At 42.8% G+C, this 27358-nt stretch overlaps 1 protein-coding gene across 4 annotated transcripts in view; it reads left to right on the top strand.

Moving 5' to 3' along the window:
- FBXL7 (F-box and leucine rich repeat protein 7) overlaps positions 1-27358 on the top strand; it is a 198865-nt gene that overhangs the window by 53926 nt on the left and 117581 nt on the right. For all 4 annotated transcript variants that reach the window (XR_014550956.1, XR_014550957.1, XM_083624713.1 and 1 more), the window contains one exon: positions 24354-24443. Coding sequence is in view for 1 of the 4 variants with exons in the window: in XM_083624712.1 (XP_083480838.1) it covers positions 24354-24443 (90 nt within the window). In the remaining 3 variants the exon portion in view is untranslated. The remainder of the gene's footprint in view (positions 1-24353; positions 24444-27358) is intronic.

Raw genomic sequence — 27358 nt, 5'->3', positions numbered from 1 at the left:
CTTTGCCTTCTCTCAAGGAGAAAGGACATTCTTCACCCTTCCAGTTGGTCTCCCAGTGTGGTCAGGAAGCAAGGAGGGGGACCAGACTTCCTGCCATGTCTTGTCTAGTGGCTGGGAAGCAGAGTTCCTGCAGAATTCTCAGATGGCTCACCTCACTGTTTCAGTTACTTACATTTTTTTACATTCTCATCCGAAGGATTTTGGCTAGGGCTAGACTCTTCATGGTTCCCAAAGGGCTTGCTTTTTGTTTTCTTCTTCTATACTGGGCCAGTTGATTCAGCAATTCAAACCCTTCATAAGAGCCTCTATGCAGGGCCCCTGCTGGCTGCTGCTATGTGTTGGGTGCTACGTGTTGGATGCGGGTGGCGCTGTGGTCTAAACCACTGAGCCTCTTGAGCTTGCCGAACAGAAGGTTGGCAGTTTGAATCCCTGCGACGGGGTGAGCTCCCGTTGCTCTGTCCCAGCTCCTGCCAACCTAGCAATTTGAAAGCATACCAGTACAAGTAGATAAATAGGTACCACGGCGACAGGAAGGTAAACAGCGTTTCCGTGTGCTCTGGCTTCTGGCACCATGTCCCGTTGCCGCAGAAGCAGTTTAGTCCTGCTGGCCACGTGACCCAGAAAGCTGTCTGTGTGGACAAATGCTGGCTCCCTTGGCCTGAAAGCGATATGAGCACCGCAACCCCATAGTCACTTTTGACTGGACTTAACTGTGCAGAGGTCCTTTACGTTTATCTTTTACGTGTTGGGGACCTTTTAGAATAGCATGAAAGTTAGTGTAGGGAGCTGTGGGGTCAGCAGGAGCGAGAGGCAGAATTGATCGAAATGCCCTCCCTCACTATTAAACTGACAGAAGCCTCCACTGGATTACAAAAAAAAAAAGCTTTTCTGTGTATTGAGGAGAACCCATTGGATGCAACCCAGTTTGTTCAGCTCATACCTTTTTGTCCATAGATCCCTTTGGGATCAAACTGGCTCTTTAGCTAACAAGAATATGAAGGTTCCATAGGCGAAGAAGAGAAGAATAACATATATGGGGAGAAGATGTAGTGGAGGAAAACTGAAAACAGGTAACACACATCCTTCATGGAGCATACTCCATAAATCTATAAAGCAACATGTGTCGTTTATACTTCATACGTGCATAGCATATTTAGAAGTGTAACTTGGAGAAGAGATGGCTTGAAGGAACGTTCTGTTTGCCATAGGGTGAACAGGCTCTGTAGGAATACACATCCTTTATTATCTCAATTATTGCATATTTCACTTGGCTGAAGTGGCACAAAAATACCGGCAATATTATTTCAGCATAGAGGAATTAAGCCCACCCGCCTTTAGTTGAATTCTGGAGAAGAGCCATGTGCTTTTATCCTGCCACAGAAACATGTTCCCTTGTCTAGGTCATTCAGAGAGGGTGGAAATGTGGAGAAATGCATGGTTTCCTGGAAAGGAAACTTCAATCCTCCCCAGCATTTAATATTGGGACTATGTTGATGTGTAGTTGAGCACAATAGAAATAAGCTTTGAAAAAGTTATTCTCGGCTTAGTCAAAAGCAGGGATGGAGAACCTTTGTCCTTCCAACTGGTCCACAGCTCTCATCATACAGTGGTACCTCGGATTACAAACGCTTCAGGTTACAGACTCCGCTAACCCGGAAGTAGTACCTTGGGTTAAGCACTTTGCTTCAGGATGAAAACAGAAATTGCGCGGCGGCAGCGGGAGGCCCCATTAGCTAAAGTGGTACCTCACGTTAAGAACAGTTTCAGGTTAAGAATAGACCTCCGGAACAAATTAAGTTCTTAATCCAAGGTACCACTGTACCTGACTGGGGCTGTTGGGAACTGGAGTCTGCAACAGCAGTTAGACAGTGGTCTAATGATTGCCTTCTTCTGAATAATCTCACTGAAAATAGTCTTTGACATTTTGCCAGGTCAGGAAAAGACTATAGGACAGTTGTTCTAAAAAAAAAAAAAGGTGTGTTATCTGGGTCTTGTTTATTTTTGTTTTTCTTAATGGCTAACTTTATTTTATCTTTAAGATTTGTGAAGCCAGTGTGATACAATGAATGAAACTCTTGACTGAAGGGAGACTTGAATTCAAGTTCTGCCTTTGGCAGAGGCCAACTGCGTTCACACAACATAGTGAACTGTAGTTAATGTTTTGTTGTTGTTTAGTTGTGTCCAACTCTTTGTGACCCCCTGGACCAGAGCACGCCCTGGACCAGAGCTGTCTTCCAATGCCTCCCGCAGTTTGGTCAAACTCATGCTGGTAGCTTCGAGAACACTGTCCAACCATCTCGTCCTCTGTCGTCCCCTTCTCCTTGTGCCCTCCATCTTTCCCAACATCAGGGTCTTTTCCAGGGAGTCTTCTCTTCTCAAGAGGTGGCCAAAGTATTGGAGCCTCAGCTTCAGGACCTGTCCTTCCAGTGAGCACTCAGGGCTGATTTCCTTAAGATTGGATAGGTTTGATCTTCTTGCAGTCCATGGGACTCTCAAGAGTCTCCTCCAGCACCATAATTCAAAAGCATCAATTCTTCGGCGATCAGCCTTCTTTATGGTCCAGCTCTCACTTCCATACATCACGACTGGGAAAACCATAGCTTTAACTATACGGACCTTTGTCAGCAAGGTGATGTCTCTGCTTTTAAAGATGCTGTCTAGGTTTGTCATTGCTTTTCTCCCAAGAAGCAGGCGTCTTTTAATTTCGGTGCTGCTGTCACCATCAACCATTAACTGTAGTTACCACTAATGGTTTGTCGCTTCCCTAGTGTGGATGGGAGCCACAAACCACAATCTTTATCTTAGTGTTATGTCCAAACTGGAGATTATAGTATGCTTCACTCAATCTGTGATTGGTAAACCAAGGATAAACCTTAGCTTACAGTCATATTTTGTTTGCCCAAGACAGATCTCTATTTCCAGTTCAGATGCAATGAAACCAGGGACTGTGACTTGTTGCTCCTGAGCACGCTAGAAGATGAGCGAAATGGCAGCAATCTCTGTGTTGATGGGTTTATCAGGCTGTTATTTATTGAGGGGTTTATCAGGCTGTGAGAACTGGTTCTGCATTATAGGAAACTTGATTGCTACTAACATCTCTATTGATTTCAATGGGATTTAAGAATGGCTGACTTTGTATTGAATGAATAAAACTTCATTCTCTAAAGCCATAAGCCAGCACAATATAAATACAGCAAACAAATCAATTTAAGACATTCAACAAGCATATATACAAAAAGAAACGCAATGTTCCTCTCTCCCTTTCTGATATAAATCACTCATTGCCCCTACACAGCAAGCTAAAAAGGTAAAGGGACCCCTGACCATTAGGCCCAGTCGTGACCGACTCTGGGGTTGCGGCGCTCATCTCACTTTATTGGCCGAGGGAGCCGGCGTACAGCTTCCAGGTCATGTGGTCAGCATGACTAAGCCACTTCTGGTGAACCAGAGCAGCGCACGGAAATGCCGTTTACCTTCCCGGTGGAGTGATACCTATTTATCTACTTGCACTTTGATGTGCTTTCAAACTGCTAGGTTGGCAGGAGCAGGGGCTGAGAAACAGGAGCTCACCCCGTCGCAGGATTCGAACCGCCGACCTTCTGATCGGCAAGTCCTAGGCTCTGTGGTTTAACCCACAGCGCCACCTGCATCCTTTTTAGCAAGCTATATAGGTGTTAAAAATAGATTAAAACAAAATAACATCCCATCAGCCTTTTTAGAGTCTGGCTTGTATTTTCTTAGCTGCCAGAGTGAATTTTCCTGCTGATGGATGGATGATGGATACATCTTTGCCTGTATGCAATGTCCATATCTGGTCCAAGAGGGGTGTGTTTGATGTGGACAGAAGACTAGGAGTAAGAAGTTTGTGCCTTGGATGTTCATATAAAGTTCAATATAGTAATGGGAGTTAGCCTTGACCTCATGTATCTCACAGACTCATAGTCTTTGATGGGTTGTAATGTAATCAAAGCTCCCATCCAAGAAAGCGGAGGCTATGTCCTGGATACATAGACGGCTGTGAATGATTTTCTTGAAGGAGCCACAGTAAGGGTTATAAAGTAATTCCCCAACGATTGAAGAATGGAGAATGAAACTGACAGATTATGCAGAGTTGGACAAATTAACTGGGAAGATTAGATATCTTCGAGACCAAAAGTTCATTGAGGACTGGGGAAAATTTGTAGAATATCTGAAAAGTATATGTGATGAGCAAACAATGATAGTGAGGTTTCAAGAAGCACTGTGAAATTTGAGATGTATTGTCAAAAAGAAATAGAAGTGGGAGGGAAGATTAATGGCAATACAAAACATAGGGAATGCGTAACTGAAAATTAAATACGGATGATTGGCAGAGAAGCTGAAGGAAGTCCAAAAAGAGATAATCTGTGAAAACTAGGATATGGAATTATTGTATATTTGTGTTGTAAATTATATATATATATATATATATATATATATATATATATATATATAATAAAGTAATTCTCCAGGCCAAATGCCACGTTATATAATAGATGCCAATAGGAATAAGGCATTTGTGTGATTGAGGAGAAATCCTACCGCTTAGAATAGAGACAGATTCTCTCTCTAAACATCTGCTTAACTACTGGAAGGAAAAGTAGAATAAAACTGCAGTATTAATCCCATAAGTATGTAGGGTAGTTCTAACAGAATTTACCCAAGACTTTTGGGATGACATCTGCAGTACAGTCATACCTTGGATCTCAAACAGCTTAGTTGCTGAACGTTTCAGCTCCCAAACGATCAAAAAGTGAGTGTTCCAGTTTTCGAACGATTTTTGGAAGCCAAATGTCCGGCGTGGCTTCTGCGGCTTCCAATTGGCTGCAGGAGCTTCCTGCAGCCAATCAGAAGCCGCGCTTTGGTTTCCAAATGTTTTGGAAGTTGAACAGACTGTTCGACTTCCAAGACTGTATCTGAAAGCTTTTTTTTGGGGGGGGGGTGTACAGTGGCTGTTGGGGAAAGAAATGGCTGACATGTCTAGTGTATCCTTCCAAACAAGAAAGAAACAGGAAGTCCTTAGCCAGGCTTGAGCTTGAAACAGGAAATTCCTGTCTACTACCATATAAATGTACCCCCGTTATTGTCATCATTCAAGTGATATTTGTTTCTCCGTGGTTTGCAAGATAAGATGTTCACACTGGAAGTTAGCACACTAACAACTTCTTCCCTGCTTTCTGGTCTTTCGAATCAACCTCTTTCTGTCCTGGATAAAGAGTGATATTAAGGACACTTCCTTATCTTATGCTTTGATAGAGCACTGAATATGTTTTTCCTAATTTTGAGTGCAAGTGAGATGCTGTTCCACTAAGGGCTGCTTCTAAGGCTACCAATGTCAACAAGGAGAGCAGGGCAACTTGCAGATTGGCCTCAAGAAAACATCCCAGACTCCTTCTGTGCTCCACCCCAGACTGGCTGTGTCCATGTCCAATATGAGGAATGAAGTGGCAACAAATTAAAAGGAGACTTCCTTAAGGAGCAGGGGTAAAGGCTATATCAGAATTTAGTATCCTATCCCAGATTACAGACTGGGTCCTCTCGCCTTTGGAAGACTGTGTTTCTGTGATATTTGAGCAGGGTCCAAAGTATTTGAGGGATATATTTTGACAACATGAGCACTGGAAACAAAGTGCCTTTTCTGGTGTTAGCGTGGAACGCTTATAATAGAATAGGTGGGCGTATCCTCATTCCTTTTATTTGTAGGCTGCTTTTCCACAAAAATTCATGCTCAAAGCGGTTTGCAACGAGGAAAACAGGAATGCATTTCAAATAAGAACTGCAGAAACAATTGCATAACATAGCAAAACAATTTTGTAACAATGCCATAACAACGTAGCAAAACAGTAGCAAATATAGTAATAATAGCAAATATAGTAACAATGCAACGCTTTCACATTGTCTTGGATGGGTCTGCATGCACAAGGTTCCAATTTCAACTTCTGCTATCTCCAGTTAGGATAGGCACCCCAAACCTTCGGCCTTCCAGATGTTTTGGACTACAATTCGCATCATCCCTGACCACTGGTCCTGTTAGCTGGGGATCATATCTAGGCATATCTAAAAAATGTAGTATAAACACCGACAACTGGGAAACACTGGCCTGCGAGCGCTCCAATTGGAGAACAGCCTTTACCAAAGGTGTCATGGATTTTGAAGATGCTCAAACTCAGGACAAAACGTGCTAAGAGGAAGGCACACTTGGCAAACCCTCTCCATGATCAACTCCCACCTGGAAACCTATGTCCCCACTGTGGAAGGACATGTGGATCCAGAATTGGCCTCCACAGTCACTTATGGACTCACTGTTAAGAACATGTTTATGGAAGACCATCTTACTCGGCTACGAGTGATTGCCAAAGAGGAAAGAAGAATGTGTGTGTTTTCTATTTAGTTGAGCAATTTTTTTTCTCTTCTGGAGCCCATCTTTTCAGCACCATCTTTGAAAGTTGCGCACGCTCCTCTCCTCTTTCCGTTTTTTGAACAGAGGACTTGTAGAAGGCTACATCCAGGTGGTTGGCTTTTAATAGTCCCCTAGCTTAAGTAATGGTTGTTATATGTTAATTGGTTTAAAGGGGACTGCTCTACCCGCAGTGTGTATAAAAAGCTGTGCACTTGAGCTAGGCAGGACTTGTGGGTGGGTGTGATAGAGCAATGAGCTGCTAGAAGTCCCAGTGTGATGCTAAAGTTACTAAGAGTTTTTACTCAGATGGGGAGGAGGAGGCAACAAAAAGTTTTTTATGTAACCGTAAGGGCTAGTAGTTTTCTTAAACCCCTTAAACTATATTCTGAGAGGTATAACCATCCAGCATGCTCAGCATGTCAAATCACAGGTTGTTCAGATGATCATATCTCGGCTGCATGAGCCATGATAGAAATGAGTTTTGTTCCGGTTACAAGAGCCTCTTTTTTCCTCCCTCTGTGATACGTCTGAACAATGTGCAAAAGTCTTCTAGTAACTATAAGTTTCCGTTTTTATCAGAACAAGAAAGCTATGGTTACAAGCATTGACATAACACAGTGGTTTGGTTTGCACATCATGTGAATTTGCTGGGTCCTGGTGAGAGCACACCTTGAGCAACCATCCATCAAACCTTGTGTACAGATTGTGGTTAAGTAGGAAAGGTCTTAACCATGATCCTGGGTTCATATGACATGTTAAGCCAGACTCTGGCTGAGTTGTTGTGCTCTGCTGACCTGAAAAGCCCAGGGAGGAGCAAAGCAGCTGCAGATTCCTCCCTGGGAGCCATGGTTTGGTGCCAAAGTTTAAGACATCCAAATTTCATGCAGGCATGCCAAAAATGGAGAAGAGAAAGGACCACATGCATGACAAAAGGCTTAGTCATATCTCATCACATTAAGCCAAAACAGGTTTTAAAAATTCTGCTGATGTTGGCTGCTTGGACTTACTGGTTTTGTGGGTCTTTAGCTTGTAAGCTATGAATTAAATTCATCATCCCTGCAAGAGTGCTTCCTGGGACTCTAAGCACCATCCCATGTGTATACAGTTTATGTGTGATGCCCTCTTAACATGGAAAGGAGAGGGACACTCCCTCTTCTACTATGAGAAGGATCGTTTCAAGTAATTGATGTAGCCACTTTTATTGCAGCCCTAATACAAGAAATGGGATGCGGGTGGCGCTGTGGGTTAAACCACAGAGCCTAGGACTTGCCGATCAGAAGGTCGGCAGTTCGAATCCCTGCAACAGGGTGAGCTCCCGTTGCTCAGTCCCTGCTCCTGCCAACCTAGCAGCTCGAAAGCACGTCAAAGTGCAAGTAGATAAATAGGTACCACTCCAGTGTGAAGGTAAACGGTGTTTCCGTGTGCTGCTCTAGTTCACCAGGAGCGGCTTAGTCATGCTGGCCACATGACCTGGAAGCTGTACGCCAGCTCCCTCGGCCAATAAAGCAAGATGAGCACCACAACCCCAGAGATGGCCACAACTGGATCTAATGGTCAGGGGTCCCTTTACCTTTACCTTTAATACAAGAAATAGAAGTGAGGGAAGATGGGGTTTTTAACCTGGGAAGGTAGCGCATCTAGGAGATGGAAAACTCTGACCCTAAACCTCTGCTGCCTTGTGGGATATCTTCGGGAGAAGAAAAAGGCTAAGGAGTGGAGTGCTTAAGATGTTTGGATGGCGCCTTGTATGTCTCCTTTTGGCAACTCCTGCAGTCAAGCTGGTGCCAAATGTGTTGCTCTGCTTTCCCTTGGACCACATCAGCGAGGCCAAGAGGGGGGTCTTGTTGTCTGGCCAGCCCAGGACCTCCATACACACTGCCCAGGTCTGCACTAGTGCAGCGGTTTGACTTCACCCTTGGAAGTGGACTCCATTGTCTCTCGAGACAGAAGGATGCCAACAATAATTTAATAAATACAATAATGCAGCAGGATCAATACAACAGCAGTAAGGTATGAATGGCATTCAATAATGAATGAATCAGCACTGTATCTAGATCATTCGTTGTGGGTTTCACCTCCCCCTGTGTGACCCACACACCCTTTAAATCTGCTTTGGAGGGTCGGGGAAAACTCTAAAATGCGGGGTGTGGAGGAAGTCCTGTTGTACAAGTGAACCTCATTCCATGCATGCATACTTAGTGCTGCATTGAATTCTTTATATCTATATCTATAATTTTTATTAAATTTCTGTTTTACATTTTAGAAAATTCACCTAACCAGCCTTAAAATATCAGTGACTTCCCTTCCTCTCTTTCCATGGTTCATTTTGCACAATATAAATCCCTGCATATTTTTTACATAAACTAAACCATTCGGTATTCCATTATTGCATCCACCAAAACTTATTTACACTGTTGGATTTATCTTAATGCTGCTCACGTTTTCAAATATACACAATTCCCCTCCATATATTCAATAAACACTTCCCAATCCTCTTTAAACATGTGGTGTTCTTGTTCTCTTATTCTATATGTTAGATCCACAAGTTGCGGATATCCATCAGTTTAAGTTGCCATTCTTCTTTAGTTGGGACCTTGCTCACTTTCCATTTTTAGGCTAACGAAACAAGAGCTGCAGTTGTGGCATACATAAATAACCTGCGTTGAATTCTACCTGATACCTTCGCAAGTTTGCTCTCAGATGGCTTCCTATTTGTCTCCCAAAAGTCAATATGGGGTCTCCCTGCACCTGACGGACCTTTAGACTAGACTTACCTGCCTTGTAAATTTGTGACTCATGCTCCAGTCTTGGATTTCTTGCAGGTCCAGGAGCTCTGATAATGCACATTGACTTCACAGGTTTTTAAGGATGTTTCTATTCAATTTGAAGCTGCAAACAGGTCTGTGGACATGAAGGGATTTTATGTGCATTTGACTTCTCTGTTGGAGTGAAACAAATCTGGAGGGAGACATCGATGCCATTGAGTTTTGCGGCCTTCGACGTACAGGAAGTTCAATTAAAAGGAAGGAATTGTTTTGAAAGCTACTCTAAAAATTGCAAATGGCTCTGGAATGCAAACCATGATGCAGGCGGTTGAGAAAACAGATTTGGTGGAATCTAAACGGGTACAAATAGACTACAAGCTTTCAGTTCCTGGAAGGCAAGTCTTCTGTAACTCAGTCAGCACTCTAGCAGAAAGAATCCAGATTTGGCAAGTCACAGAAGTCCACCTGGGCCTAAAGGGACCCATGATTCTTTTGGACCTCCATGTGTCTTGATGGTGAAACACTTCATAGCTTAGATTTAAACAGTAGCATGCAAAAGACGGGGGGAGTTAAATCTGGGCATTCGGCCACAGTAAACGGGATGCAAGTTCCTTCATGTTTGAATCTGGGCTACAATAAAATAAATACTGTCACAAATGAGGCATAAAATGAAGCTTGCTGGTTATGTCTCAGTGAAAACTATGTATGCATGCTTTTCAATATAATAAATAAAATACCTTGGTTGTGGGTGAAAGCTTCAGCTATGCTCCTGTGTGGTACGGTGACATATATTTTAGAAATATTGAGCCTGCACTTGACCTGGGAGTTTGCATTCAACCTGTTTACTTTTTAAGTTACAAATGAGTATATTTTTTGTGGGGGTGGGGGGTTTGAAAGCCCACAAAGCACTTTACTGATTTAATAGTGGTGTCCATTCACAGGACACCACCGAGTTTCACAACCAAGGCGTTAGGTGGAAACTAGCAGTTGAATCGCTGTTTTTGTAGGTGCTGTCAGTGTGGGCTGAGCTTTTGCAGGGCTGTAAGCAAAACAAGGCATGTTGTGGCCCCAGGGAGCTTACAATCAGAAATAAATGTATGGTTTCAGTGACCTTCGGCATGGCATTTCAATGTATAACTCCCTAGGCACAAACAGAGGAATAGCGCTGTGACCCAACCACTAAGCTACACTGACCTGTATGCAGTGAAAATATTCTATAGCGCAGAGGCCGGCAGGGAGAGAAGTCACTGCATCTTACACACTCCTACTCTCCCTCTGCGGCACAATAAAACATTTATTTTTATTATTTATTGAATTTATATAAGCTATTTGCACAAAACATAATTACTTTGTGTAATTTCGTGCTAGGAGATAATAGCAGTGGCCTCTAGCTTAGGCACCTTTTAAAAGCGGACTACACAAGTTGGGGGACACTGGTGGTGCTGTGGTCTAAACCACTGAGCCTCTTGGGCTTGCTGCTCAGAAGGTTGGCAGTTTGAATTCCCACGGTGGAGTGAGCTCCTGTTGCTCTGTCCCAGCTCCTGCCAACCTAGCAGTTCGAAAGCACGCCAGTGCAAGAAGATACAGTGGTACCTCAGGTTACAGACGCTTCAGGTTACGGACTCCTCTAACCCAGAAATAGTACAGTGGTACCTTGGGTTAAGTACTTAATTCGTTCCAGAGGTCCGTTCTTAACCTGAAACTGTTCTTAACCTGAAGCACCACTTTAGCTAATGGGGCCTCCTGCTGCCGCCGCGCCGCTGCAGCACAATTTCTGTTCTCATCCTGAAGCAAAGTTCTTAACCTAAAGCACTATTTCTGGGTTAGCAGAGTCTGTAACCTGAAGTGTATGTAACCTGAGACATATGTAACCTGAGGTACCACTGTATCTTCGGTTAAGAACTTTACTTCAGGATGAGAACAGAAATCGTGTGGCGGTGGCGGCAGGAGGCCCCATTAGCTAAAGTGGCACCTCAGGTTGAGAACAGTTTCAGGTTAAGAACGGACCTCCAGAATGAATTAAGTTCTTAACCTGAGGTACCACTGTAAATAGGTACTGCTGTGGTGGGAAGATAAACGGCGTTTCCGTGTGCTCTGGTGGTCCGTTGCACCAGAAGCCGGTTAGCCATGCTGGCCACATGACCTGGAAAGCTGTCTGTGGACAAACGCTGGCTCCCTTAGCCTGAAAGTGAGATGAGTGCCGCAACCCCATAGTCGCCTTTGACTGGACTTAACCGTCCAGGGGTCCTTTACCTTTACATTTTTACCTTAGACAAATGAATGGAGGATGGATCTCTCAATTGCCAGTAGTCATTATAGCTGACTGTTTGGCACTTGTCTTCAACTGGCGGGTCAGGACCTCATAGCATACGGTTTCCCAAACTTGGGTCTCCAACTGTTTTTGTACTACAATTTCCATCATCCATGACCACTGGTCCTGCTAGCTAGGGATGATGGGAGTTGTAGTCCAAAAACAGCTGGAGACCCAAGTTTCAGAAAGCATGCATTGGTGGGTCACAGCCTGATCCAAGGTGGGTCATAACAGGAGCACTGCCAGCATGCAAGTGTACGGGAGAAAATTAAGAAAAGGGTCTTCAGGTGTCCCCTGGGTTTGACAAGGTTGAAGATACATACTGTAGTTTCAGATTCCTGGTTGATGGAAGCATGTATTTTGCCATTATGGGAAAGAGGACTTTGCAGCAGGGTTAATCATTACGTCTAATGCAATAGGGCTCTTTCATTCTTTTATGCTTGTTACTTGTTTTTCTCCCCTACACACACACAAATAGAAACCAGAATTCAAGACATTGCTGTCTGGCAGAGAAGCAACGCTAGAACGGTCTTTCTTGCATACCAGATCTAAGCTCTTATGGCTTCCTAGAGGCTACCCTAACCCATAATAACCACGTTCTCCACCGACCCCCTCCTGCGAGCACAGATCTCGAAGTGTCCAAATTCAGCGATTCATGACAAGCAATAGAAATTCCTATTCCCACAATAAATACAATGCAGCTAGAGCAATGATTTACAATGCTGTCCTAGACATGTTGACCCAGTTCAATGGGGCTTACCCCCAGATAAGTGCTCGTAAGATTGCAGCCTTAATTCATAAATATATTGGGAAAGATAAAGCCCAGTTGGGAGAGGGATCTGGAAATTCTATTCATGCTATGATTTTACAGATTTTCCCGTTGAATTTTTGACAGCCCAGTGACACTTCCTTCCTCTTGACTGCTTTATTGGAGTTCTTCTGCATGAGCATCTTCATGTGTTTTCAATAAATAGCTCTAAATTAAGGCTGAGCTTTGTGAAACCTTTTGCAGCAATAGTTTCTGTCTGCATGGTGTGTCGAGTTCATTTTACCCTGAAATAGCCCATCTAAGTGTTGCATGAGGACTGCGAGGCCATTGCTTATATGGTATAACTGCGATGGTTTTCTCATCTGTATGATTATAGGTAAAAGTGAGGTTTTTGAGCTGGAGAAGGCAGAAAGTGAGGGAAACAAGTGTCCTTTTTTTAATGATCAAAAACAAAACTGCACAGCTTTTGCCAAACAGCAGGATTTATCTGTTTTGCTTTCCTCAAGCAGGGAGTAAAACCCACCAGGTTTCCATTTCAACTTTCCTAAAACTTTGCCTTCTGTTTATTTTATTTATGTACATCTGTAGTCAGCTGCCTTCGGACAGCTCAAGGAAGGTAACAGTATATTAATAGCAGACGGCTCAAGAACAATAACGAAATGCTAACATCCATGTCCGTAAAAGCTTAGACTGGGCGGCTACTCCCCAGTCTCCATTAAAGGGGTTCCTATGTGAAACATAGAGCTGTTTGACAGGCCTTATCCTAAAGTGACATGTTGAATCCCTGTGCAATTTGATTTTTTAAAGGGTTACACCTCACATTCTGTTTTGCCAGCTAGCTGAGGACTCTTGGCTATCAATTTAGCCACAGCCATATGGCTCAGTGAATGTGTGCCAAATAGTTCTGCTACAATACTGCTACAGTCGTACCTCGAAAGTTGAACTGAATCCGTTCCGGAACTCAGTTCAACTTCCAAAATGTTCGGAAACCAAGGCACGGCTTCTGATTGGCTGCAGGAAGCTCCTGCAGCCAATCAGAAGCTGTGGAAGCCGTGTCGGACGTTCAGCTTCCAAAGAATGTTTGCAAACCGAAACACTCACTTCTGGGTTTGCTGTGTTCAGGAGCCAAAATGTTCAACTCGCAAGGCGTTCAGCTTCTGAGGTTCAAATGTTCTGTCATGGGTTTGTGCCTCAGTGGGTTTGTGCCTACACCAGTGTGGTGCAGTGGTTAAGAGTGGTAGTCTTGTAATCTGGTGAACCGGGTTCGCGTCTCCGCTCCTCCACATGTAGCTGCTGGGTGACCTTGGGCTAGTCATACTTCTCTGAAGTCTTTCAGCCCCATTCACCTCACAGAGTGTTTGTTGTGGGGGTGGAACGGAAAGGAGAATGTTAGCTGCTTTGAGACTCCTTCGGGTAGTGATAAAGCGGGATATCAAATCCAAACTCTCCTCCTCCTCCTCCTCCTCCTCCTCCTCCTCCTTCTTCTTCTTCTTCTTCTTCTTCTTCTTCTTCTTCTTCGTCGTCTTCGTCTTCGTCTTCGTCTTCACCACCAGAGAAGCATGTACATTCATTTCTGAGCATGACTGTGTTACTTCAGACATTGTCAATGGAACTTACTTTCAGGTATCGTGGTTCGGAAACTTTTACATCCATTGCTGAAAGAAATCTTTCAGTTTGCCATTTCCCATCAGCACAGATTGGATATGTTCTCTCTGGTTTGACTTGCACTGAGAAATCTTTATTTACAAAACTCGGTTAATGCATACAGATGGAAGCCGAGTTGACTGACAAAGCCAACTCAAGTTGGATTTATGCTGTTACGGTAGGCAAATGGCCAGAACCTCTTGCCTCTCCAATGGAAGGCAATTAATTTATCCAGTCTGCAATATTCACATTGCTAAATGCTAGCATGAAAGAACAGGGAGTTGGATTCTGTTTCCCCTCACAACAAATTCTTCCATTCGTTTCTTTCAGCACCTTTTTCTATAGATGGGCTCTATCTTGATCAAGTTGGCGCTACCATGTTTTGTACACACTTCAGAATGGCAACAAAAATAGGCAGCAGGGCTCTCAAACTTTTTTGAACCGGGGGCACATTTCAAATTTTGAGAGAGTGCTGGGGGCACCTGTCACAAAATGGCTGCTATGCAGCAGCAAAAAAGGTCATCAAACAAAGATTGGAGGAGGTTGATTTGCAACAAAATCTTACTACAGGTGGAGGTACATGTTCCCCAATAAATCAGGGCATTACATTTATGTCCCAGATACCTCGATATCTCTCTACCCTATCGGTTGCATCGCATAGATTCGCATTTGTTAGAGCCAGATTTAATGTGTTCCCCTCAAATGTGCTGAGCAATAGATTTTCTAACGGTAAAACCTCTGTTTTATGCGCATGTGACAACAAATCAATAGAATCCCTTTACCATATCTTAATTGTCCTTTATATATTGTTCCCCGATCAAGGATTCTGAGTTCAATCATTTTGGAAACTGTTGCTAAACCACCTGAATTACATCTAGCCTATCTACTCCAGGATATTGACTCTTATAGAACATTACAGGTTGCCAGATTTCTGAATTCAGTTCTTTCATATAAAAGACTTCATGGAATGCTGCATGACTATTAAAAATCTAGTAAACTCTATCCACCATCTTTATATTCAAGGCCACAATATGGTACATCTAGAGATTGTATGTAACGTGAAGGAGATTATGCGTTGAAATATTTTAGTTGATATTTTAGAATGTAAAACGCTATTTTATTTATTGATTGGTTTTACCGTGTGGGCTTATAGCCGAATAAAGTATTATCTATCTAAAGCTGCTATGCAGTGCATGACATAAAACAAAATGAAGCGTGTCATAACATCACCATCACTCTCATTTCACAGAAATTGCTTAGAAAGTACCTGCATATTTTGCCCCGTAACTTTCTAGGAGGGTTAGAGACATATATATATGTGTGTGTGTGTGTGTGTGTGTGTGTGTGTATGTATATGCTCAGACACTGGGAACCTCCTCAGGGGCACCAATGAAAGCCATTGCTAGGTTGGTGACCTCTGAAACGGTCAAGAATTTTGGAGGACAAAGTTTACTTCTAGACAAAAAAAGGGTGTAATGACTTGGAGATGAGGAATGAGCTGTTGTGTAGGGTCTCTTATGGGGAGTTTTGCTCCAAAATTCAAATCTTCCAAAAGTGTGTAATTACAATCTAGGTCACTCTGCTATGTCTGCAGATTTTTAAAATAAATAAATAAATAAATAAATAAATAAGTTAAACTTCACTGCACCTTAGTGTATCTATCCAGTTACGCTATCTGTGTGCTAAAAAAATGATTTAAGGCTATATATGACCTTATGTTCTTTGTGTGTTGATTCTGCACTATGTCACTTGCCTGGCAGGGTTGTTTAGAAACATTGAGGGTGGCTGCCAAAGAAAAGCCTTTCCTGACAAGGAGATCATGCCCTTTATTAAAAATGTAGCTTTTAATTGTAAAATCACGTGTTTGTGGCTTGCTTTTAATCTAACTTAAGTAGCCTCTCATAAGCATATTATGATTAGCAAGTTGCCCTTTTCTTCCAAAGCTGAGGAAATCCCTCTTCTCATATGTATGATCTTATTTATTTATGCTCCTAATGCCCTGTAGTTCATATTAGTTTCTATGTTATACACAACCAGCTGTCTTTAAGCTTTTGCTTCTACGAACTATCAACGTTCTTAGTGCCTTTTTCTTTTTTAAAAATGTGTTTTGTATTTTTTATGGAGATTTTCTACTTTTTATAATATGTGAATAACAATATTGTATTTAGACCCATGGGATAGCGCTTAAAATGTTTCTGTTCAACTAGACGTTCGGCTGATTAACATTGTTGGCTTTTTGAATGTGTTAGTGGGTTATCATAGAAGGGTAGATTTGGAAGGTCCCTGAAGGATCATCTAGTCCAACCCCCTGCAATGCAGGAATATGCAGCTGTTTCATACCAGGATCGAACCTGCAACCATGGCATTATAAGCACCATGCTCTAACCAACTGAGCTTTCCAAGTTTGCTTTAGTTTTATTATGTGTTTTATTTATTTATTATGTATTTATTATGCAAACGACTCTGGGGTTTCAGCACTCATCTCACTTTATTGGCCGCGGGAGCCGGCGTACAGCTTCTGGGTCATGTGGCCAGCATGACTAAGCCGCTTCTGGCGAACCAGAGTAGCGCACAGAAACGCCGTTTACCTTCCCGCCAGAGCGGTACCTATTTATCTACTTGCATTTTGACGTGCTTTCGAACTGCTAGGTTGGCAGGAGCAGGGACCGAGCAACAGGAGCTGACCCCATCGCAGGGATTCAAACCACCGACCTTCTGATCGCCAAGCCCTAAGCTCAGTGGTTTAGACCACAGTGCCACCTGCGTCCCTCTGCTTTTCCTTAGGTCGCCCCTATTTTCATTGGAGAAATATTGAATGGTATGGAGTTATGCAACACCTCCCCCCCCCAAGTTAAGGAGACAAGTAACCATACAACTGTTAGAAGACGTCTGAAGGCTGCCCTGTATAGGGAAGTATTTTAAAAATATTTAATGTGTTATGATTTTTTTATATATGTTGGAAGCTGCCCAGAGTGGCTAGGGCAGCTCATTCAGATTGATGAGGTATAAAATGATAAAATAGCTATTATTATTATGGAATGTTGTTGTTAAGTCGTTTAGTCGTGTCCGACTCTTCGTGACCCCATGGACCAGAGCACGCCAGGCACTCCTGTCTTCCACTGCCTCCCGCAGTTTGGTCAGACTCATGTTTGTAGTGTCGAGGACACCGTCCAACCATCTTGTCCTCTGTCGTCCCCTTCTCCTTGTTTCCCAACATCAGGGTCTTTCCCAGGGAGTCTTCTCTTCTCATGAGGTGGCCAAAGTATTGGAGTCTCAGCTTCAGTATCTGTCCTTCCAGTGAGCACTCAGGGCTGATTTCCTTCAGAATGGATAGGTTTGATCTTCTTGCAGTCCATGGGACTCTCAAGAGTCTCCTCCAGCACCATAATTCAAAAGCATCAATTCTTCGGTGATCAGCCTTCTTTATGGTCCAGCTCTCACTTCCATACATCACTACTGGGAAAAATATGGCTTTAACTATACGGACCTTTGTTGGCAAGGTCATGTCTCTGCTTTTTAAGATACTGTCTACGTTTGCCATCGCCTTTCTCCCAAGGAGCAGGCGTCTTTTAATTTCGTGACTGCTGTCAGCATCTGCAGTGATCATGGAGCCCAAGAAAGTAAAATCTTTCACTGCCTCCATTTCTTCCCCTTCTATTTGCCAGGAGGTGATGGGACCAGTGGCCATGATCTTCGTTTTTTAATTATGGAATAGGCTGTCCTTATTGTTATTGGAGAAATGTTGGAGGGTATGAAATTTATACAAGTACCTACTGAGAAGATCCATTAAAAGCAGCTTTACTGAAAGAAATTACAGCCGTACCTTGGAAGCTGGATGGAATCCATTCCGGAAATCCATTTGACTTCCAAAATGTTCGAAAACCTAATCATGGCCTCTGATTGGCTGCAGAAGCTGCAGAAGCCCCGTCAGACGTTCAGGTTCCAAAAGAATGTTCACAAACAGAACAATTACTTCTGGGTTTGCGGTGTTCAGGAGTCAAAACGTCTGAGTTCCAGGGCATTCGGGATCCAAGGTACAACTGTATTATGAAAATAACATCTATTGGGGGTGAGGGGCAATTTTTATCCTCACCCACAGGACGCCATATTACCAAAGTTGGCCCCGGTACTTTTATAGTATATGTATAAACCATATCTTAAGAAGTAAAAATTCTGTGCTTTGCTCAATGCCAAATTTAAATTCAGCAAATCCACATATATTTCCTTTGCATATATTTTTTTTCTACTTCTGTTAGTTGTGGGGAGGGTTCCATTAAACCGAAACCATAACCCTGATCATTGGTTGTTTCTGCTTGAAGCACACACTGGCTTCTGAGTTCTTGTATGTAATTTGCCTACACCCTCTAGAGCATATTCCCACAGCTATAAGATGAGGAAACCTCTTTTTTAAAAAAATGCCGTTCAAATATATCACCATTTTGAAATCTGTGGCTTTCTGTGATTGTGAGGAGTTGCCAAATACATAGAGGCTTGAGTGCGGTTAGTGATTTCCCAGATAATAAGAGCTCCACAAATCCAGAACTGGAGAAATTGAAGTCTGCTAATCCTGGGCATGTTCGGAAAGCTGTAGAGAAATCTACCAAGACAGCAGCAGCGGCAAGCCATTTCTTTCCATGTCTTGTTGGATCCGGATCGAAGAAAGCAGTTTATCCAACCCCTCGTGACCTTGGAAAGGAAATCTCTTGCATTATCAGCCAGGCTCTTAAGAGTTCACTCCAGTTGCTTTTGGCTGCATGCATGGCGACCATCACCTCAGGGACTGGAAGGCTGACTTGGAGAAAGGCCCTTGTTTTTCCAAGGCTTTTATAGAGTTGAAAGGCTGCCTGACAGTAGTCTTTTATGCACACGGCATTGGGAGAAAGTTATATTGCATATTCGACAATATTTTCCACTCAGGGTAGGGTGGGGGTGCTAATGGAAGAGGCAGCTTCGTTGACTGATAATTGCATCCCTCCCCCCTGCCCCAAACTGGCAGGAGAGAGCAGCACATAGGCCTAGTTAGCTCTTGGCTGGCCAGTGCTGGAAGCTTGAGCGATCGTAGAGAAACAAGCAGTTATATTCCCTTCAGCCCATAATACTCCCTTGTAATGACATCAGGGCTGAGTGAAGGTTTCCTTGAAGCCATTGCAGCATCTAGAACACCTTGGAATGTCTCCTGAGTCCAAGAAAAGACTCCATCATGGTTTGGGAGCTAAAGGAGAATGATAGAAGTTTATTTTTCCCCATCATATGGCCTTGTGGCAACTCTGAGAAGGCTTGGTGTTGTGTCCCAAGAGCTCTCAGGAAGTGGCAATGCTCTCCTCAGGACCCCAGACTTTATCTAATAGATGAGAACTCATGAGGTGAGGGAGAGCAGGAAGGCAAGGAACGCAGAAAGGATTTCTGCCCTACTTTCCTTCCGTATTCCTGTCAGTAGCTCACGGATTCCCACTATTTCATATTGCACATTCATGGTTGCCACTGGTTCCCAGTGCTTTGAGACTCCTGGAATAATGTTCATGCAATATGGTATGGCTACTAACTGAGCTTAGAAATGGTCGTGTGGCAAGGTGCAAGATTAGCCATCTGAAAAATGGGGTGATTGAATTGCACTGTTGGAGAAGAAGAAGAAGAAGAGTTTGGATTTGATATCCCGCTTTATCACTACCCGAAGGAGTCTCAAAGCGGCTAACATTCTCCTTTCCCTTCCTCCCCCACAACAAACACTCTGTGAGGTGAGTGGGGCTGAGAGACTTCAAAGAAGTGTGACTAGCCCAAGGTCACCCAGCAGCTGCAGGTAGAGGAGTGGAGACGTGAACCCGGTTCCCCAGATTACGAGTCTACCGCTCTTAACCACTACACCACACTGGCTCTCACACTGGAGCAAACAAAAGTAAGCCCTGCTCCCAGAACAAAAATGTCCCTGATTTTCAAACACTGGCAGGATTTGAGCATGGGTGTCCCAAGCCGAGATGTAGTATACTATTAGACTTTTCTGTCTATTAAATCATGGCTAGTGTGGTATTTTTTAAAAACCCTGCCGAATTCCTTTGCTGCTTGTTTATTTCAGTAATGAAAAAAGCAGAGTGTTCTCTGTCAGCCAAGGTATTTTACTGTTGTGGTTTTTATATAAGATAGGGGTGGTCAGGCAATGTTCCAGGGAATCCTCATGTACCTTAGATGCTTATTGGGCATTTGGTGAGAAGATCAGGAATGAAAAACACTTGGAGCCAGATTGCCCCTCTGTTGGTAATTTACATAGTTTTCACTCTCTTACCTTTCCTTAACTCATTCAGCCAGTGGGCCAAAGACTGCTGCTGTGTTCTTGATCCAGCTAGAAAAATTGTGATAGTACAGATCAACAGGCTGAGAGAAGCAGCTGCTTGGGGTGGAAGGAGATCTAGATCAGTCCATTCTCTACCTCGTGCCACTTCATGCCCAAAACAGCAGGTCAGCTTAGTTGTTTAATTAACTATGCATGTGTAGCACGGTCAACCTGTTGGATAGTATATATTTGCTGTATGTCATGGATCATGCTTTATCCCACCCACCCCCCTCAGATTTGTACAGCAAGCAGGCTGGACAATGCCATGCCAAACACACTTCTACCTGGTGTGTGTGGTGCTGTGGTCTAAACCACTGAGCCTCTTGGGCTTGTCGATCAGAAGGTCGGCAGTTCGAATCCCTGCGATGCGTGAGCTCCTGTTGGTCTACCCCAGCCCCTGCCAACCTAGCAGTTTGAAAGCATGCCAGTGCAGGTAGATAAATAGGTACCGCTGCTGCAGGAAGGTAAAAAGTATTTCCATGTGCTCTGGCTTCTGGCATGGTGTACCATTGCAGCAGAAGCAGTTTAGTCATGCTGGCCACATGACCTGGAAAGCTGTCTGTGGACAAACACCGGCTCCCTTGGCCTGAAAGTGAGATGAGCGCCACAACCCCATAGTCGCCTTTGACTGTCAGTCAGTCAGTCAGTTTTATTGCACATAGCCAAAGGCTGCCACAATGTACACAGAAAATATACTGGATTGATACAAAAGACTTAAAACATTTATACTATCAAAACATTACATACTCTAAACAGAGCTATAAAAGTACCCCAATATACAAATCAAGACATTAAACAATAAAATTCATAAGCTAAAATCATTGCATGGCCACTAATATATCAAAAAACAATGTCGATTAATACAGTGTGCAGCTTATACTTGGAGTTTGGTGACAAAGATAGAGCATAGCCTGATGTAGATAGTTAGGGTCAAATAAATTCATCTCCTTTGACTGGACTTAACCATCCAGGGGTGCTATACCTTTTACTTTTTATATCTGTAAGCAATGAAGTTGTGGCCTAATTTGAACCCAGGATGCTCGCCAGAGTCCTTATTTACCTGTCACTTGAGATAAGAGGGCAGCAGGTCAGGTCGCTTGGGCACACAATTTAGGTTCAAACTGATAAGTATTCAGACACCTCAACATGGTTCTAACGTTACCCTTAGAGTTTTGGTGCATGTTGACATTTCAGGCATTCATTTTATCTTTATGCCACTTTTCTACACACAAACACAAAAATCATGCTCCAAGCAGCTTATGACAAAGAAGACAGGAAGGCATTTCAAACAAACACCACAAAAACAATTTCATAATAACAGAGCAAAACAGTATCAGATATAATAGCATGCAAAAAGCCACATTTCAGTACAGGGGTCAGCAACCTTTTTCAGCCGTGGGCCGGTCTGCCGTCCCTCAGACCTTGTGGTGGACCGGACTATATTTTGAAAAAGAAAAAGTACAAATTTCTATGCCCCACAAATAACCCAGAGATGCATTTTTCTTTGTCTTTTATCTTTTCTTTTCTTTCATTCTTAGTTTCATGTTTTAATCTGTAAGATTTGGAATTGTTTCTTGTTTTGGCGTATTGTTATATTTTGTTGTTAATGTTAATAAATATTATTTTAAAAAAATTAAATAAAAGCACACATTCTACTCATGTAAAAAAACCAGGCAGGCCCACAAATAACCCAGAGATGCATTTTAAATAAAAGCACACATTCTACTCATGTAAAAACATGCTGATTCCTGGGCCATCCGCAGGCCGGATTGAGAAGGCGATTGGGTCACATCTGGCCCACGGGCCTTAGGTTGCCTACCCCTGTTTCAGTACTATAAAGGTAACAAGCTTACATAAACAGCATCCAAGAGCAAATATAACAAGGGAGCTTCATAGTTTCACCTTGGCCCTAGAAACATCCCTCCTATTGTGTTACACTTACTTTTTGTGTGTGCCGCATTTGATCTTGACCTCAGCCGTTTAATGTGCTCCTCCATCGGTTCAAAAGAAGCCCATTTGAGAGTCTAAACAAGGGTTTTAACTATCCTGTCCTTGCGCTGTTTTTCTAGTGGGAAAGGACTCCTTGTGTGGTCTTTCCTTCTGCCACAAATGCAAGTCAGTATCTCTCACAATTGCTCTTTGTGTAAACATGGAATCCAACATGCACATGCACATATGCAGAAACCAGTTAAATATTTATGCCTGAGAGATGATCTCATAGATTGTCTCTGTATGGAGGAATCCTTCTTTCTGATTTGATATGTGGACAGCATCACTCCTTTTGCGTTGTTTTAAGAACTGTTTTAAACCTATGATGTAGCTTTTAAAGTACTGTTCCAAAACTCCTTATTGTGTCACTCTGGGGCTTGTTTTGCTAAATTTATCTTGTGGTTTCTAATACAGTGGTACCTCGGGTTAAGAACTTAATTTGTTCTGGAGGTCTGTTCTTAACCTGAAACTGTTCTTAACCTGAAGCACCACCTTTAGCTAATGGGGCCTCCTGCTGCTGCTGTGTCGCCGCTGCACAATTTCTGTTCTCATCCTGAAGCAATGTTCTTAACCTGAGGTAATATTTCTGGGTTAGCAGAGTATATAACCTGAAGTGTATGTAACCCGAGGTACCACTGTATCAGAATATGTTATTAACAGCAGTGTTGCAAATGCATTTTCACAAGTTACGCGTCCCCAAAATGTTTTCCTAACCTGCCTGCCCATACATAGTTGTTTGTGGTATATTGACTGTTGGAAAAGGAGAAAATAGCAGCCCTCGTTCAAGCGACAAAGTTGTAGTCCTATCTAGCCACCTGGGGTTACTTCTCACTTGTTCCAAATGTCTCGGGTAAATGGCTATTTGCAACTTGACTGTGAGATTGTCCGGCTCCACAAGTTGTCTTATTTTGTTCTGGCCAAATTCTGTGTTTGAGAACGTAGAAGGGCTAATTAAATCTTTGTGAGAATTCAGCTCCCCTTCCCTGCTTTCTCTCTGATGATATAGGCACACTCTATGTGCATCAAGATTGCTCTGTTTGATGTAATAACTACTACAGTAATGGATCAACTTGATGGGAGATCACCAGCTCAACCATGTCTGAGGCTTGATAGAAAAGCCCAGAAACTACCTTGGCCCTATACTTGTTTTCATTTATATCTAAATGCATGTTGTGTGTTTTCATCATCATCATAGAATCATAGAACTGTAGATTTGGAAGAGACCACAAGGATCATCGAATCCAACCTATTGCAATGCAGGAATCATTTGCCCAACGTAGGGCTTGATTAAAAGTCATGCTCTACCAACTGAGCAGACTCCAGTACTTTGGCCACCTCATGAGAAGAGAAGACTCCCTGGAAAAGACCCTGATGTTGGGAAAGATGGAGGGCACGAGGAGAAGGGGACAACAGAGGACGAGATGGTTGGATAGTGTTCTCGAAGCTACCAGCATGAGTTTGACCAAACTGCGGGAGGCAGTGGAAGACAAGAGTGCCTGGCGTGGTCTGGTCCATGGGGTCACGAAGAGTTGGACACAACTAAATGACTAAACAACAGCAACAACAACTGAGCTATCTCAGATGGGCCTTTGGGCTGATCCAGCAGTCTCTTCTTAGGTTCTTATCTCTCTTTTTTTAATTTCACAGGATATCTGGAGACGACAAGGGATGCTAGTGGATTTCATCTAACAGCTTTTGTTGTCTCATTTTCTTCTCTTAATGGGTTTTAATATTGGCTTTAGAATACTTATTTAGAATAGCCAATTCCAATGGAATTATTATTATTACTACATTCTTTGAAGTGTTGTTCTCTATCCTTATGCTGGCTATTTGCAGTAATAAACATTGACTGACTTGACTCTGTCGTGTATCACAAAATACTTCTGAATTCTGCTTTAAAATGGCTTGACATGCATTGATTCATTCAGAGCACTTTGGGACTCATGGGACGAGGTGTGTTTGAATGCTTGGGTCAAGGCCGCTGGGGCGATTGTCTGATTTTGTACATTTCCAGAATTCACCCAACCATTTAATTTAGGAACCCCAACCTGGGCTGAAAACTATAACCACATACATAAGGTGTTGCTTGGAAGAAACAACTGTTTTCTAACGCTACTGATTTTCCTTTGTAGGTAAAGGCAGCTCAAGCCTCTCATCCGACGTGAGTTCAAGTACAGATCACACTCCAACCAAAACTCAAAAGAATGCCGCCACCAGTGAAGGTATGCCAATGGTATTCCTTGTCTCTGTTTTACTGTCCAAGTTTTTTTTGGAGGGGAGGTATATTTCCTCCTTTTGATCTTCAGCTAAAAACAAAAGAGCAAAAACCAACAAACAACTGAAAAGCAGCATTAATTTTCAAGCCCATCTTTACTTTCACATATTGTCTCTTAATGTGTGGGGGCTGATGACAGTTGGGGGAAAAACCCATATCTTTAAGAGACATTGCAAAAAGAAGTACTGTATTTTTGGCTCTATAAGACGCACTTTTCCCCTCCTAAAAAGTAAGGGGAAATGTGTGTGCGTCTTATGGAGCGAATGCAGGCTGCACTGCTATCTCTGAAGCTGCGCAGCAATCCCTCTTGCTGTTCTGGCTTCAGGGATAGCCACGCAAAGAAGGGGCTTAAGAGAGAAAGGAACTGAATGGAGAGAAAAAGCACTGAGTTCTACCCTAAAATTATATATCAATGGAAAGATAATTTAATGAAGAATGTAATTGTGGCGTTTGCCTCCTAGGATGGGTCATAAGGAAAGGGTTAAAATGGGTGTGATGTGATTGGCCAGTGAGAATGCAAGGGGGGAGTAAAAGATAGAGTGGGAGGTTTTGGAAGTCAGTTGAGGTTTGGGAGTTGTGAGTTGAGGTTTGGGAGGTGAAGAAGGAAGAGGGAGGATTAGGTGTGTGTTGGTAGAGTTGTATTGTGAGAGAGTGAGAGGAATTGTTAGGTGGAGACAGATAGATAGTTGGGGATAATCAGTTTGAGTTGTTAGGAACTAAGATTAAGAAACTGACAAGAGAAAAATAAACTGAAACCATACGCTTGTTCCTGCATTTAAAAATAAACTTGATTATTTGTTAATGTTAACAACTGTCTGGACTCCGTGTGTCCCCGTGAGAAGCAGGGTGGTGGCAGCGAAGAAAGCAATCACAGTGGTGGCACAGGGTCGATAGACCGTCAAATGTCCGGGGGCCCTGTGTGATCGCCACAGTAATGCAATAACTTTCATGAAGGATTATTATTACAACAGCAGTCATAAAGAAGAAATGTGAAAGACACAGAAAAAAATGAGATATACGGGTGAAATTGCCGTGTTTTGGGTTGCAGTTTGGGCACTCGGTCTCTAAAAGGTTCGCTACCACTGGCATAGTGCATTGTCCTTGCTGGGTCTTCCATTTAATACAACGAGGGCTGGACTTTTATTTTCAAAGGTGGTAATGGAATTACTCTGGAAGTTGATCTGCTACACTTGAATGTCATGTTTTCCTGGTGCTTAGAAGTCTGTGCCAAGCAAGCGATAAAGTACATAAAATGAGGCTTCTGGTTCATTTGAAAGTTTGATGAATCTCACCTGGAGTTAGGAGGAAATGTGTCCTTTTTGGAATGTGGATGTTTTGGTGAAAATGTGTGGTAGATGTAAAGGTCGATATCTATCTTCAAGCACAATTGGAAATATAACCACTTTATGAAGATGCTTTTTACAGGAGCAGTAAGTAAACAAACAAACAAACCCCTGTTTTGCAATATATGAGCCAACAATATCAAAAGCAACACGATGGCCAGAAACAATAATAATGTGAAAAACTTTATGGAATAATTCTAAACATCAAAACTAACAAACTGAAGTCTCTGAAAGTCTCTGAAAGTCCTTAAATGAATCACAGTGCCTTAAATGAATCACGGCGGAGAGTAAGTTGTGAAGCTTTGTATAATCAGCAAATGTCCAATTCTGATGTCCAACTCTGAACTCTGCTGAACAATGTTTCCGGATAACAACTACTGTTTCGTTGAATTCTTCATCAGCCAATTAGTTCAACACCAATCTTTTTTCGAATGGATGTAATGAAAAATACGCTGGAACAGCGCTCATGCAATTATGTAGTCTAACTGGGGTCGAGAGGCAGTGATGTTGGGCAGAATGGACTCACTGGCAGGAATGCCAAACTGGTGCGTTCTTGCCCCCTTGTCTTCACCATTATGCTACGCCATGCAAGCTCTTCTTGCTTATACGGGTATACATAGACGTGCTATGGCCATAGCGATTTAGCTCCAATCCAAAGCTCATGTGCTCTGATGACATGCATGAAGTTCTGGTTGTGAAGCTGTGCCATATTCCAGAGGGATGTTAAGCCTAGTTCCACAGGCCAGTGTTTCCCAAACTTGGGTCTCCAGCTGGACTACAACTCCCATCATCCCTAGCTAGCAAGACCAGTGGACAGGGATGATGGGAATTGAAGTCCAAAAGCAGCTGGAGATCCAAGTTTGGGAAACAGTGCCATAGACTTTCAGCCAGCCTGGCTTCTCATCTTCTACATAGGAAGCCAACTTGATACTGAGTCAGATCTTTTGTTCATCGCAGTTAGAACTGTCTTATCCTGCATGGCCTCCTTACAACTGAAACAGAATTGCCTTCCCTAACAAAGCACAGTTCAGAGCTAGGCCCAATTTTGCTGTGTAGTGTGTTGCTTGAGATTTTATAGTCGAGACTGCTTCATTGCTTTATTTTATTGGTCTTTGTTTTTTGGGCACTGTTGCTGGTATTATTGTATTAAGCTGTTCCTGAGCTGCTTTGAGAGCCTTGGCTTCTGCTTAAGCAATTCAAGACCATATTAGGCTTTGGGGTTTTTTTGTGGCGATCTGGCAATGAAAAATGACTTTACTATTTGGTTGATTAAATTTTCGTAGATAATTCATACCGAGTGATTATAAACTCTATGTTAAAAGTATTATAGCAAGGACCACTCACTGTGTCAAAAGAATGTGTGGCGTTTTCATGCAATTTAGTTGGCTGGGGTTGGTTTACCGTAAGAAACGACCAGAGTCTGGTCTCTCCGGCTGGTGTAAAAGATGTATTTTGTCAATGAGTAATGTAGAGTAAGCTTCGCGCATTAGCCTGTTTTGAGACTTCCGGCCAGTACCCA

The sequence above is a fragment of the Podarcis filfolensis genome, assembly GCF_964270895.1.
Source record: "Podarcis filfolensis genome assembly, chromosome: 7".
Taxonomy (NCBI): Eukaryota; Metazoa; Chordata; class Lepidosauria; order Squamata; family Lacertidae; genus Podarcis; species Podarcis filfolensis.
This window is presented reverse-complemented; position numbering and strand designations above follow the sequence as displayed.